Source organism: Pagrus major, chromosome 8 (assembly GCF_040436345.1).
Source record: "Pagrus major chromosome 8, Pma_NU_1.0".
NCBI classification, from domain to species: Eukaryota; Metazoa; Chordata; class Actinopteri; order Spariformes; family Sparidae; genus Pagrus; species Pagrus major.
Genome location: NC_133222.1, coordinates 13,690,463 through 13,703,601, shown reverse-complemented (window position 1 = coordinate 13,703,601; position 13,139 = coordinate 13,690,463). Strand labels below are relative to the sequence as shown.

Sequence of the window (13,139 nt, the reverse complement as noted above, 5' to 3'; positions counted from 1 at the left end):
AAACCACCTCATGAGGTCACTCACAAAAACACTCAGATCGCAGTCAAATCCAACACAACAGCACATTCACACGCATGATCAAGTGAGGATGACTGCATACAGGCAAAAAATTCACATTTGAAAAAATACTGTTCTCATGCATGGACGAGCAGCGCTCACAAAGAGCAGCTGTTCACTCCAAGAGATTAGTGAAAAGCAGCTCCGTCAAATATCAGCCCCTCGATTGAAATCACTGAGTCAAACAGTCGAAATGATTCACAAACACAAAATATCTTCAGTGCTTTGCAGTGACTTGCATGCCTTTTCACTGCTTGATGCAAGAATGTGAAGTCTGTTAAACAAAACGATAAAAACTGAAAACTTTGAACAGCACTTGACACTAATGAGGAGGCTAAACAAAAGTGTGTACTGTGCCGTGGACTGGAATAAGATGAGGCTGAATGCTTATTAAAAATTCATGAAGCATGCAAAGTCTCACACTTACCACAAACATGGTTTAGGTTATGCAGTTTGGGAAGGGGGTGGGAGGGGAGATATTACAACAATCTGTTAAAATACTCAACGACTACAGCTAACCTTATTTAAAGAAATGCAGGAAATATGTGAGTTATTAACATTTCACGCAGGAATTTGCTGTATGACTCAATCGTCATCCATTTTCTATGAACCATCCTGACAGTGTGTTCCTGTACAGTCTGAGCTGTCAGTCATTTCCTGCACGTTGCATCTAATCAGCATGTGCCAAAATCAAAATGCTGTTTGAGAGTAAAAAGGTCACCCAAATACCATTAATGCATAATTTATTATATAGCTCGACTCTGGAAGTACTCAGTACTCTGAGACGATACCAGGATGCCACACGCAGGTTGTGTGGCTAAATGAGTGTCTCGTGGTGAAGCTCGCAGCAGCTTGGGGACATCGCAAGGTCCCTGGAAAGCCATTAATAATTGAAACTGTCCACCTCCGCAACACTGCAGTATCATATTTCTCATGAATATTAAATCCATGAAATTGTCCTGACAAGGTGCCACCTCCTGCAACTGTGTCTGCCTGTTCGGTCGACCTCACCAGACTGAATTATCGAATGCAGGCACCACGCAGTGTCGGGTAACTCTGTTGGTGTCTCTGGCGAAGGAACAACTTCAGCGGACACTTGAAAAGAAAGTGTGCCTGACACTGACACGGTTTTTCAGATACAAAATGAACAACTTTTTCCTCTGATATATTACAACACTGTGGAATAATAAAACAATCCTCAGCACCGCCGCTGGTGACTCACCGTCTTGTAAATCCTCTGGCTTCTTACGCTTCTCATAAACAACGATGATGATGACCAGGATGATGATCTCAGCCAGAACGCCCAGGAGAGGCCACAAGGGGGCCAAGTGGCTGCGGACCCTCAGCACAGACTTCTCCTCGCGGCTGCCGATCATGTTGGTGGCGTTGCACTGGTACTCGCCGGGATCTAACCCGATGTCCAGGTTGGCGATGTGGAGCTCGGTGTAGTTGTCTCTGCTGCTGATGAAGAAGCGTCCAGTTGAGTTGTCGATTTCCTGCCGAGGGAGAAAAAAAGAAACGCGCTTAATAAACTTTAGGGTTTGACATTATATTCTAGTTAACGTGATGAGGTTTTCAAACATTATACAGTATTTAAATATATAAAGCACTTCATGGACCAGTTCCTATATTTTATCTTTATATGTGTTTTATTTACTTATTTTACCCCTTTTAATTTATTTTCTCTTGTTGTGGGGTTTTCTATTTCATTTTCTCTGCTTCTATGTGCCAGTTGATTTTAACTGTAATGTTGATTCGGTATCTTATTTGTTCCGTGTAAAGAACTTTGTAACTTTGTTTTGAAAGGCTTTGTATACATAAAGTGTATTATTATTATTATTGTTAAATAACTATTTACTATACATGCATGACCTTCCATTTGGTGAAATCGTGATAAATAAGCTTGAATATTTACAGTGTATGTGTTCATTGTTATTTTAATTCAATTCTGTACCAACTCCTAGTTTATGTCATAGATTTTCTTGAAATTTAACATCTTTTAATTATGTATGTCTGCATTTTTTATGCTATTTTAGCTTATTTTTCTACTTTTAACTTTCTTTTTTTTTTTATTTGTTCCACATAATGAACTGGGAAAAGGTCTGAATTCTGGACTTGCATTACAACGTGAAACGTTTGTGTTGTGATTATTACTGTAAATGTGTGTTTCAGTATTGCCCACATGTAAACTGTGTGGATGTGAGGGAGGAACAGCAGCTATGCAAAAGCTAATGGGTATCTTAACAAACAAACTGCAAAGAATCCTGGGAACAAACAGGAGAATGTAGGTGTAGAAAAACATGTTAGCCAGATTTTAACCTCTTAACCTCAATGTTTCTGCTCCGCTTAGGAAGCTTGTAAATGTGGTTTGTGCAGATACAAGAAAAATAAAGCTTACATGCTGCAGCAATCAGTTACATATCAGACTTTTTATGTTGTTTCTTGTTATTAAAGCATCATCTGAAGTCATTTTAACTCAATTATGTTTTCATCCGTCATCATAAACCAGGATATTTGAATAACCACATTAACAGTTAATATACAGTTTTGTTTGTTCAGGCGTAAAGTAAATGTAGCTTGCTTCATCAATGGATCTAGAAATCACCTGTGGATTTTGCAAACCATTTACAATTATAGAAATATATCAATATAATGTGCACTCAGTGGCTCAAGTTTTTTTCAGATCATCAATAATAAAAACAGAGTTGAGTTAATACAATATAATATAATCTGCCTGAATGCAGAGTTTTTGGCAGATCTGTTAAATTAAATTGCATGAGTGTACAGAGTAAAGTGGCCACAGATTGTATATTCACATGACATACCCTGAAAATGCCGTTCTCGAACTTGCGCCAGGTCCAGACGGGGTGAGGATAACCGACAGACTTACAGTAGAGAAGAGCATTCTGGCCCTCGTTCTTATTCTCACTGCGCTTGTGGCCTGTAATCTCAGGAGCACCTGAAACAAAACAAAGAAACAAGAAAGATCAGCTGTTTTAAATGTAAATGTAAATGCATTAAAATAATAAATGGATCACTAAATTGGGCTTTTGGTCGTTTTTTATTCAAGTAGAAACTGATGCAATGCAACAATATTCTTTCTTCAGGCGATGATCATCTGCTTTATAGATTTCAGATCATCATCATAATGATAACAACAATATATTCTTATTTATTGAGCACTTTTCAAGCTAGATGCACAAATTAGGAGTAAAAAAAAAGGGGGTAAGGAAGATAAAAGAAAATATAATTGGCATTAAATCAGCTGCAGGACGTAAATAATGCAGCAAACAAGATGGGAACAAGTACAGAAATATAAAAATGTAAAACTAATGATAAAAAAATGAAACCATGTTGCTGTGATTCCACTGAAATATCTTGTACCGTGATCAAGGAGTAAAACATGAGGAAGTTTAACTGATCTCATATATTTCATTCACAACATTTGTTCTATCAGGAACAAGTGAGCCAATCTAACATAAAATGTCTGTTATTATTCTGTGTATCTGGATTATAAATCTGCCTCGTTTTAAATGTTTTTTTTTTCTATGCCCCATAAAATAAGAGCAAACTGTTTTAAAATCCAATTTGCCTCCATAGTGTTGCGCGTGAACGTAGAAAAGGCTGACCAGATTTTACCGTTGAGACATAATCCCTTGCCATCAGACAAACAAGACACCATCTGCTGCCACTGAGCCGGGCATTGGTTAGATGGAGGTGTCAAGGGCGCCGGCTGGCCCTGAGCAGCCAGCAGAGCTGTTTGAAATCACAGGTCCTCACATGACAGGGCGGCTGGTGCTCAAGGCCACTCGGGCCATTTTTATTGGTGACATCTCTAATGTGGCCTTGAAATGCCTTGTAGCTCGCAAATCAACACCTACATTTAACTTCGATGGTGGCGTTGGCTGGAGGACTCATCTCGAAGGTGTAGACACACATGTACACTCCGGCGTCGTCTCCTCTAGGTTTGTTCAGCCTGCGGCGCAGAAACAAACCTCACATGAACCCACAGCAGACTGCTTAACTCTGTCTGACTGTCTGTCTAACACTCCCTCTCACATCACTCCTACCTGTACTCGGTGTTCCTATTTGGGGTGCGCGTTTCCGGGATCTCCTCGCCGTTCTTCATCCAGTAGCTCTCCTGGTGGGGATTGTGGGCGTTGGTCAGGTTGCACTGCAGTGTGTAAGCGTCTCCTTCCACAGGAAGTGTGGTGTGTTCGGAGGAGCTGATTGACGGCTCTATAAGAGAGGCACAGATCAGCTACGACAGAAGTGATGCTTGTGTTGGAAGATGTAAACAACAAGGGTTCAGACAGACACCTCTGCCAAACACACTTTATACAATATAACCCAGGAATAGAGCTGCAAAGTGGGAGGAATTATTTCGGGCATCCAAGGTTCCTTAAGTAGAAGTCATTTTCTGCACTGTTAGCTGAAGTGGGAGCGCTTCCAAGCCTCATCTGGATATGTAACTCTCTCGGTTGAATCATCAGATGACCAACTGTATCAAACAACATCTTGTTCTTTAATAAAAAGTTAAGGTACAAGCCTGCACACATAAAAAATGGAAGTCGAGAAGTCATCTATAGCTCCCAAGGTGCACTGCAGTAAGAAGCATCCAATCGCAGAGCTTACATTTCTGTTACATGCATAACTCACGATGAATGGAAGCGAAAGATTACATTTTTCTGCAGCTGAATGAATGCAGTGATGAATATTACAGCCCAGAAAAAGGTGCAATTTATTAAAACTCATGACATAAATCTGTTGTATCATTACATCATCAGGTGGAGAAACATACCTGTAGAATGAGTTTCTGTTCAGGATGCACCTGAAATGCATATATTTCTGCTACACTAGTGGATCACAGGCAGGACCAACCTTGAAGTTTTCCAAATTTTTATACTAAAATAAACTCAAGAAAGGCTAAAAATATGGCCTCATTTTCAACTTGCGGTTTTACAGCAAAGCTTATCACAAAAGAGTCGCCTTTCATAAAAGAAGCCCTCATGCTGGGAGCCAGTTAGGATGACTGAAGGTGAGAAAGGTCCGTTCAGCAACTCTCTTGGCTTTAATTTAAGGATTAAATAGCTCTGAAGGAATTCCATAAAAAACACAGAAATTATAATATACATTTGTAACTAGTTGACATTAAACCAGCTACAAAATCCTCACTTGGTTTAGCTTTTAAAGCATGAAGACCCTAATTGGAACGTCGGGTTCTGCCTAATCCTGATTATCCACATCTTGTTTGTGCATGTAGACATTAGTGAGCCTCTCAATCTGCTGAAACAGTCATTTGCCTGATGACGAACTGATCATTTGAATCAGATGTGTTGGAACAGGGAAACATCTAAAAACCGGGGAGTGGGACACCAGGACCAGGATTGACAAACACTGGTCTAACCCAACTACTACTTGTTGAGATAAAATTATCTTAAAATGGCTAAATTTTGCTTTTAACTCTGGAACGATTATTTGCTGCTGGTAGGCAAACAAAAACAAATGTTATCGTGCATAAGAGCCAGATTTAACTGTTTAATGTCGCATGGTTATGATCAACCTCACCAAATAATGGACAATTTTGTGTGTCAAAGTATCGACGGTCAACAAAATTTGACATATTAAACACAGAAATATAACAAGTTTAAACAATCACAATAATTGAATATAATTAAAATCAGTTCAGGGAAATGAGTAAATGAGAGCTTAATGGAAAGAAAAATGAAGTAACGAGGAAATGGAGACTGGGAGGTGAGGCTCTACAGAGTGTAGGCTGAAGGAAGCAATAAAACCGAGGGATGAGCTTCATGTAAAATACTACTCAACTCTGCTGGAAAAAGACTAGTGGATGGTGTTTTTCTCCATTTTTCGAGTCTGCAGGGGAGTATGGCACCTACGGAGGAAGCTAGCGGTCCTCTGGAGAGGTTTGAGGGAGGCTGAATCACACAGGAACTATTACATTTGGTTGCTAATGTGGGGGGCGGTGGGGGTGTTTCTTCTACACTGACCACTCACTCTGCAGCACCGTTATAGTGGCCTGAGCACGGATCCAGGTGGTGGCTGGATTTTGGTGCAGGTCGTTACGTCGCGGGTCATTGCTGGCTCTGCACTCGTAGGTCCCAGAATCGTCCAGCATCAGACGAGAGACGCCCAGCACACTTACAGCGTTCAAACCGTAGGCCGTGTCGATGGAGACTCTACGCTTACGGGCGCCGTCCCACAGCTGCCTGAAGGAATCAGCTCGGTTGATCTCAGCGTACCACCACTGGATTTCTGGGGTGGGGTTTCCCACCACGTCACAGTACAGCTCGAAGGTGTCGCCCGTGAGCTTTGTCTCAGACAGAGGTGATTTCACAAAGCCCGCTGGAGGAGGTGGAGGTTTAGGGGGCGCCATAAGAAAAAAGGAAAATAGGTGTAGGATGGCAAGACAAGAAAATAACAAGGTAAATTAAAATGGAACCAGAAAAAGAAAAACATCAAGAAAAAACATAACATGCAATAATGAAAAAGACACTGATGAACAAATAATGAAAACAAAGATGATTTTAAGTAAAAAGAGCAGAAAATGTCAAATATGCAGCTGAAAAGCTAACAATAATTCATTATTGAATTATTTATTAACTCATTTTTTCGATTCATTGATTCATTTTGGGATCTTTAAAATGTTTGAAAATAGTGTAAAATGTCCATCACAATGTATCCAGAGCCCAAGTTGACGACTCATATTGCGATATTTGAGATATTTAAAGGTCTCATATTATATTTATTTTGGGTGTCTACTAAAAATGTTCACATACTTTAATGTTTAAAATACACTTTATTTTTCTCATACTGCCCATTGCTGCAGCACCTAGAATATGGGACCTAAGAAAACAGGCGATGATCCAAAATGAAAAGGTGGAAACAGAAAATGTTTTGCTGTAATATCCAACATAAAATCGTGAAACAAAACGCTGAAATCAACACCAAAATGTGAACATATTTGGATAGAGACAGAAAGAAAGCAGCGACCTCAGATCTGCCTAAGCCATTATTGCTGCTATTCCTGGGAAGCCTTAATTCAATTCTGCTGGGACGTCCTTGCAGAGCTGCTCTCACTTGGTTCTGTCCAATTAATGATATCATTTAAATTTGTGTCTGGCTCGCACGGCGCTCACATCCGAAAAGTCCTCCAAGTGACCTTGTCATTTTCAGTACATCTCGTCTGTTTGATGAAAACATCATTAGCGCTCTGAAAAGCTTCGGGAAAGAACACAGACACCGGGCAAACTGCTGTTAATTTAACTGGAGTGAAATATCGCTGTGTCTGTATTGAATGCAATAAAAGTGAAACAATTGATCATGGCTGCTGCGCAGAGAGGAGGAGGAGGAGGAGGAAGACGGGGGGGCTGTAGTCATAAGCATAGTCTATAGGCACTGTGGAGAGCACATGAGATTGAGAGGAGATTTATAGAAGCTGCAGCTCGGGTCTCAGGGGAATGCGTGGGCGCATGGTGAAAGACCCCCTTTGTTTCCATAGAAGCACTCTACAGCAACAAAACAGGAAGAGGACGAGACAGCCAACCAGACCAGGCGGATCATCGCAGGACAGACAATCATGTGTTTTCCTTCTTTTTTTTTTTTTTTTGTCATCATCATCCTGCTGTACAGCCCACAACTGCTTCATCAAGACCAGTCGGCACATATAGATTTCTATATGCACTCAGCTGCCAGTAAATTCTTCCTTCACGATGGCTATAATCACTTGTTTTACAGGCTGCAGTTTGTGGTCCTGTTGAATTGTACCCTCTTTGCTACAAATGGAGTGAACAAAATAATAGAAACATCCTCCAAAAGGATCATACAGCTGAATCAACTCCTCTCTGAAACATTATCACCTCCATGAATGTAGGATTCATTGTAAGACTGCATTAGTTTGAGCTAGGCAAATCTAATAAACTGGCAACTGAGTGTATATAAGTACCGGCAAATAATATGACTGAAGATAAAAGCAACACCTCGGTGCACAGAAGTGCTGAGAGATGGATCCTGCCACCTCGGATAGTGTAGATGCGTAGAAAGTGCTGATCCAGTAGCGCTGTGCTGCTGTACCGTACATGTCTGAATGACGTCACTCATGTCAAGCTGATGTTAGTTTACTTTTAGCATGTGGTTATGTGTTTATACAGGCTCCACAGGCTGCACTGTAGTTTGTTCTGGTTTAGTTTCATTTGAGATCATCCTGATCTGGATCATCGTACCCTCATGGATCAGTGCTCACTCCTGTTTTACAATCTTCTTAAATTTGTACTTTTTAAAAATCAAAATCTGTATATTTTATGATATTTTTGTTGTTGATTATCTTGTGTGGTTCGTTCTCTTCCAGGTCAGCATGGTGGAGAGGAGGTCGTGTGGCTCAGGCATCACTTGGAGACGCCTCGGCTCGCTCAGTCGTCCTCCTGGATCCACTCTCTACACATGTATTTGATAATCTACTTGTATCGGACACTTTGTGTGTTGATAATCTACTTGTATCGGACACTTTGTGTTTATAATCTGTACAGATTAGATTAGATTTTATTCCCTCAGAGTGGGACGTCTCCTCTGTGGTTCGTCCGTTCCCTTTGTTTCTCCACTACAAGAGTTTCTGGGGGCGAGTTTTTCCTTACCTGAGTCGAATCTAGAGTTAACTTTATATTCTTAATTTTTAGAGGTGATTTTTAGAGTTTTAAAGGCTGCAACATGTTAATTATTGTCATTATTATTAATGTATTAATGTTTTTCTTATATACTCCAACTAGCCAACTAGCTAACACCAGCTAACGCATGCTGGTGATATGCTGCCCCCCTAGCTGTTTGGAGTATGAATTCAAGAGGAGGTTTTGTGCAAATCAAAAGATATTTGTAATTTTTTGATAATCTCTTTTTCTGTCCATTCTGGATTGACTCTGACCGGCTGTAAAAGCAGGTTTAAAAACCTAATATTTTCTGCTGCCTTACGATGCTGTTTTGTTAATTTTTTACATCATTTTTGCTTCGAAGACATTGCAAACAGTCACACTTTCATTTAGCCAGTCTTTTGGTTTCCAGTTTGTTTCCAGTTCCTTAAAAGTTTAAATGTCTGTAGACACCTTTATTTTCATTACATTTATCTTGTTCATTTTGTCTTTCCATGTTGGAATGAATCTCTGTGCTTTTGTTTGTTTTCTTGGCGACTAGTGTGTGAAAAGGTGTTTATATGTGGGAGGTTTTAAGATTTTGAATCTTTTAATGGTTTGGTCTTACACTCAAGAGGTAACCTGTTCATATAATTACATAACTTTGAATGACTTAACAAACAATGTTTTCATTTATTAGTTCTGTAAATGGACTTGATTATGTGTTGGGGTATTTCACTTGTTCATGTTTAGTCTTCTGCCTCATGCCCTTTTTCTTTCGAGAGAGGTATAATGTGACAGATTGAACACACATGCCACAGGTAATTAATGAGAGACACTCCCACAGAATAATTGACCCACACCTGTGCACAATGAATGGGATGAGCATTGTCTATTTAAGACCACTGTTGTGAGAATAGTTTGAAACGCTCTTGAGGAAGTCCACAGGGACGTACACATCAGTAAAATTAACAAACTATGACACAGAGCAAGATCATTTGATCTTAAAAATGATGATACAAGTCTGTCACATGTTCCCAGAGCCCAAAGTGACATCAAATGTCTTGTTTTTGACCGACCAACAGTCAGAAAAATGAAAAACAAATTGTTTACGATGATCTAATACAGAAAAAAGCAAAGAATCTCAACACTGGTAGCTGAAACCAGAGCCTAGCTGGAGTCTGAACTTGATAACTACATTTCTCTATCAAACAAAGTTAATAATAACCTTTCTGCTGACCCACTAATCAATTAATCTGCTAGTCTCTTCAGCTCTAAATGTGACTTCATGTTGTAGTGTTGTTTATATAAAAGCCTTTTGGGAAGCACATACTGTATTGAGCAAGACAAAAAGCTCTATCTGGAGAAAATTAGCATTTTAAGGTTATATAGCGCCTCCATCCAATCACACACCAAAGAGACGCTTCAGTCAGGACCAATTAAAAGTCCTGTCAGCAAATTGACAACATTATTAATATGACATACAGTTTAAACCCTTATCACGCCATGAGTTTAAATAGATGCTAATTTCTGATTCATTATTCCAATCAAACAACACAACCTGACAACACATGGCCTCGAATTGTGATGAGCGTTTCCTTGCAGATGTCTTCTCTGTACTGCTCGGGGAATCCATTTAAACCAGTGTAATATGAAGCAATTCTGGCCACTGTCCCAGTTAATGTACCAAAAAAACTGTTGCCACACATATTGAGCAGCTAATCGGACGCTAAATGAATATTCTGTCAGAACAGAAGTGAGTCCTGATCGACAGAGACAACAAGAGATGAGGGAAGTCAAGCAACAGAAAGCATATTGTACACATTTCTCTGTGTCATTACAGTATTGTTAGACACTGAAAAATGCTTTTTAATAATCAAAAGATTTTAAAGTGAAAGTACAGAAATTTTCCTTGGGTGACATTATTCGCCTTCAGCAGTGATGTTTACAGAAGATACGAGCAGCTGTCTGGATTAATATAAACATGATTTCAATTGAAAATACTAAGATTAGGATACTCTGAAGCCATCTAGAAGCCGACTTTTGATATTTTGCATCCGAGATAGCTGAGCTGAAAAGAAAGTCTTTAACACTCCACTGAATGCAAATCATAACTAAAAGTCTGCACCAGTTGTGATTTAAATGGTTGACGTAACCAAACATCTCCTTGTTTCTGCTTTTATTTTGACTATTTTCAGACACTTTGTTGAAGAAAAGTATCGTTGGATTAATCAATAAGGAAAATAATTAATATTTGTAGCCCTACTGCAAATTACACACATAGGACCTTATACGTTCAAAGTCATGATGAGCTCCGGGGTGAGACTCTTATGGTCACACTTGCACCCAAAAATATGTCAAGTGCAACTAAACATTTTCATTTGTCGCACCGTTGCGTCTGAAATTTATCCGTTTATTTTGTAACAATTGAGGTTATCTGCATTTCTTGTTGCGTGTGCTGCGATTAAAAATGAAGAAAAAAGCATATGCTGTCATTTTTCAATTAACGGTATCGGTGATTTTTCTGTCAGACTGCCGATAAAATAAACTAATTCAAAAATGTGCTACTTTGGCTCAGATGCAGCATCTTCTCACACAGTGTCCCACCCACAACACTGTCTGACTGGTTACACGTCACAATTAACAGCCTATCAACAAGTAGCAGAAAATGGAAATACTCAAGTAAAGTACCTCAAAATTGTACTTTAGAACAGTACTTGAGTAGATCGTACTTAGCTTTATTCCATCGTTGGTTGAAATTTTAGCACCAATTATATAATTTTTACTGCAGATGAATATCGGTCACAAATATCAGGTTTCAGTCTTGATTTCTAATAATCTGTAGAGGTATCGGCCCTGAAAAAGGCGTATCGTTCGACCCTAATCCGTACCAAAGAAAGGCGTTTTCTTACATCCGGAGAAGATTTGTAGGCCAGAACATCTCTGCAGCACTACAGTGCTTTAATATAACGCTGTTTCTTCACACATTTTACCTTTACCAAAAAAAAACTGCAGCTACTGAGATTTAGATATTGATAATATTCTCTGAAAACAAGCAAGAAAGATAAGAAGACATCACACTTCCCAGTTATGTGTCAGGTAAAAGGCTGTTTCATTAGAGCAGCCTTCTGAGCTCCATCCACTGGAGCGCTGATTGAAGGAGAGATGTTACGAGTGGGTGTGCAGTATAGGAGGAGATGTGTAATGCATTCCTACACATGGTCAACTCCAGGGAGGGCCGAGGCTGAATAAATTCTCACTCACTCTCGCATTGCAATGCTCGCTGCACTCGGACACTCACAGCATACACTTGCAGCTGAGACGGGTTCTCCACCGCTCTCAACTGTGTGGTGGGGATGAGATTTATGAGCGGAGAGGGGTCGCCTAGAATAAGAAGCACCGTGCTGAGAAATCAATGCCATTCTGCAGTGCAGCACATCTCAGCAAAGAGTTAACAAGAGGACATTAAAGCCACTGTTCCCAGTGCAGCATCTCTGCTCTAAAAATAGAAGCATGCAGCAAAATGGACTGATGCTATTTACAGAGCCGCACTTCCAGCAGGTCCTACATCTGAATCACATCCCTGTTGTGTGCTGGTACAAGGCTGGACTGATGCAGAGGGGTCATCTCAGCCAGGAGGAGAGGAGCTGCTGCTGCTGCTGCTGCTGCTGCTGGACACCACATCCTCACATACCTGAGCAGAGCCAGGCCTGGCAGCAGAGTCTTTAACTTCAGTGTGGCACCATGTCCCTTATCCTCCTCCTCCCCCCTCGGCCAGCCGGATGAGCAGGACTCGTCCTTGCTGACTGAACGTCCTCGTGTATTCACTTCAAAAGGACATTTTAGGGACGTCGGCAGGCCTCCGCTTGGCCCACTTCAGCCCGACACTGTAGCCTATTAATGATTGATTGACCCTTCAGTGCAAATCGCTCGTGAAGCAGAAACAGAGCTGTATTCGATTAATTCGCGTTTCTTATCGGGGTTATCTAACGAGACTTGGCTGCTGGAGAGATATTCGTGATGGACAGCGTTCATTGATAACACACGTCTTGTAATTATTCATTTTAGAGAAGAAGAAAAAAAAAACCCCGATGCAGAAAAACAGGCGATACCCCTCCTCAAAAAAACAAAAAAAAAACCCGCATTTTCTCACTGAGCTGGTTTCATTTCCTACCGTTCTGGGAAGAGACGGACTGCAGCAGCAGGGCTCCGACTATCGCCGCCGAGAAGGACATGACTGCAGCTCTTCTGCCAGGTATCATCTTCGGAGACGGGAGATGGAAAATGCCGGTAGGCGAGCGCTAAGGTGACCTGAGCGGGGTATGATGATGATGCGGGGAGGACTCGCACCGCAACCTCCGCACTCTCCAGTCGTGTCACGCAGAGAGGGAAGTGTCGCTAGGTAGACCAGCGGGAGGCTTCAGCACCACTGCCGCTACCTGT

The 13,139-nt window shown here is 40.7% G+C and overlaps 1 protein-coding gene across 3 annotated transcripts in view; it reads right to left on the bottom strand.

The window, feature by feature from the left end:
- The window catches only part of nptna (neuroplastin a), a 27,517-nt gene extending 14,378 nt beyond the window's left edge, over window positions 1–13,139 (bottom strand). For 2 of the 3 annotated variants that reach the window (XM_073471258.1, XM_073471257.1), the window contains exons 1-6: window positions 12,871–13,139; window positions 6,076–6,423; window positions 4,128–4,296; window positions 3,939–4,033; window positions 2,883–3,016; window positions 1,280–1,553 (exon numbers count right to left, since the gene is read on the bottom strand). In XM_073471258.1, the coding sequence (XP_073327359.1) occupies window positions 1,280–1,553; window positions 2,883–3,016; window positions 3,939–4,033; window positions 4,128–4,296; window positions 6,076–6,423; window positions 12,871–12,958 (1,108 nt within the window). In that variant the 5' untranslated portion in view covers window positions 12,959–13,139. The remainder of the gene's footprint in view (window positions 1–1,279; window positions 1,554–2,882; window positions 3,017–3,938; window positions 4,034–4,127; window positions 4,297–6,075; window positions 6,424–12,870) is intronic. The other variant, XM_073471259.1, reaches the window with a different exon arrangement.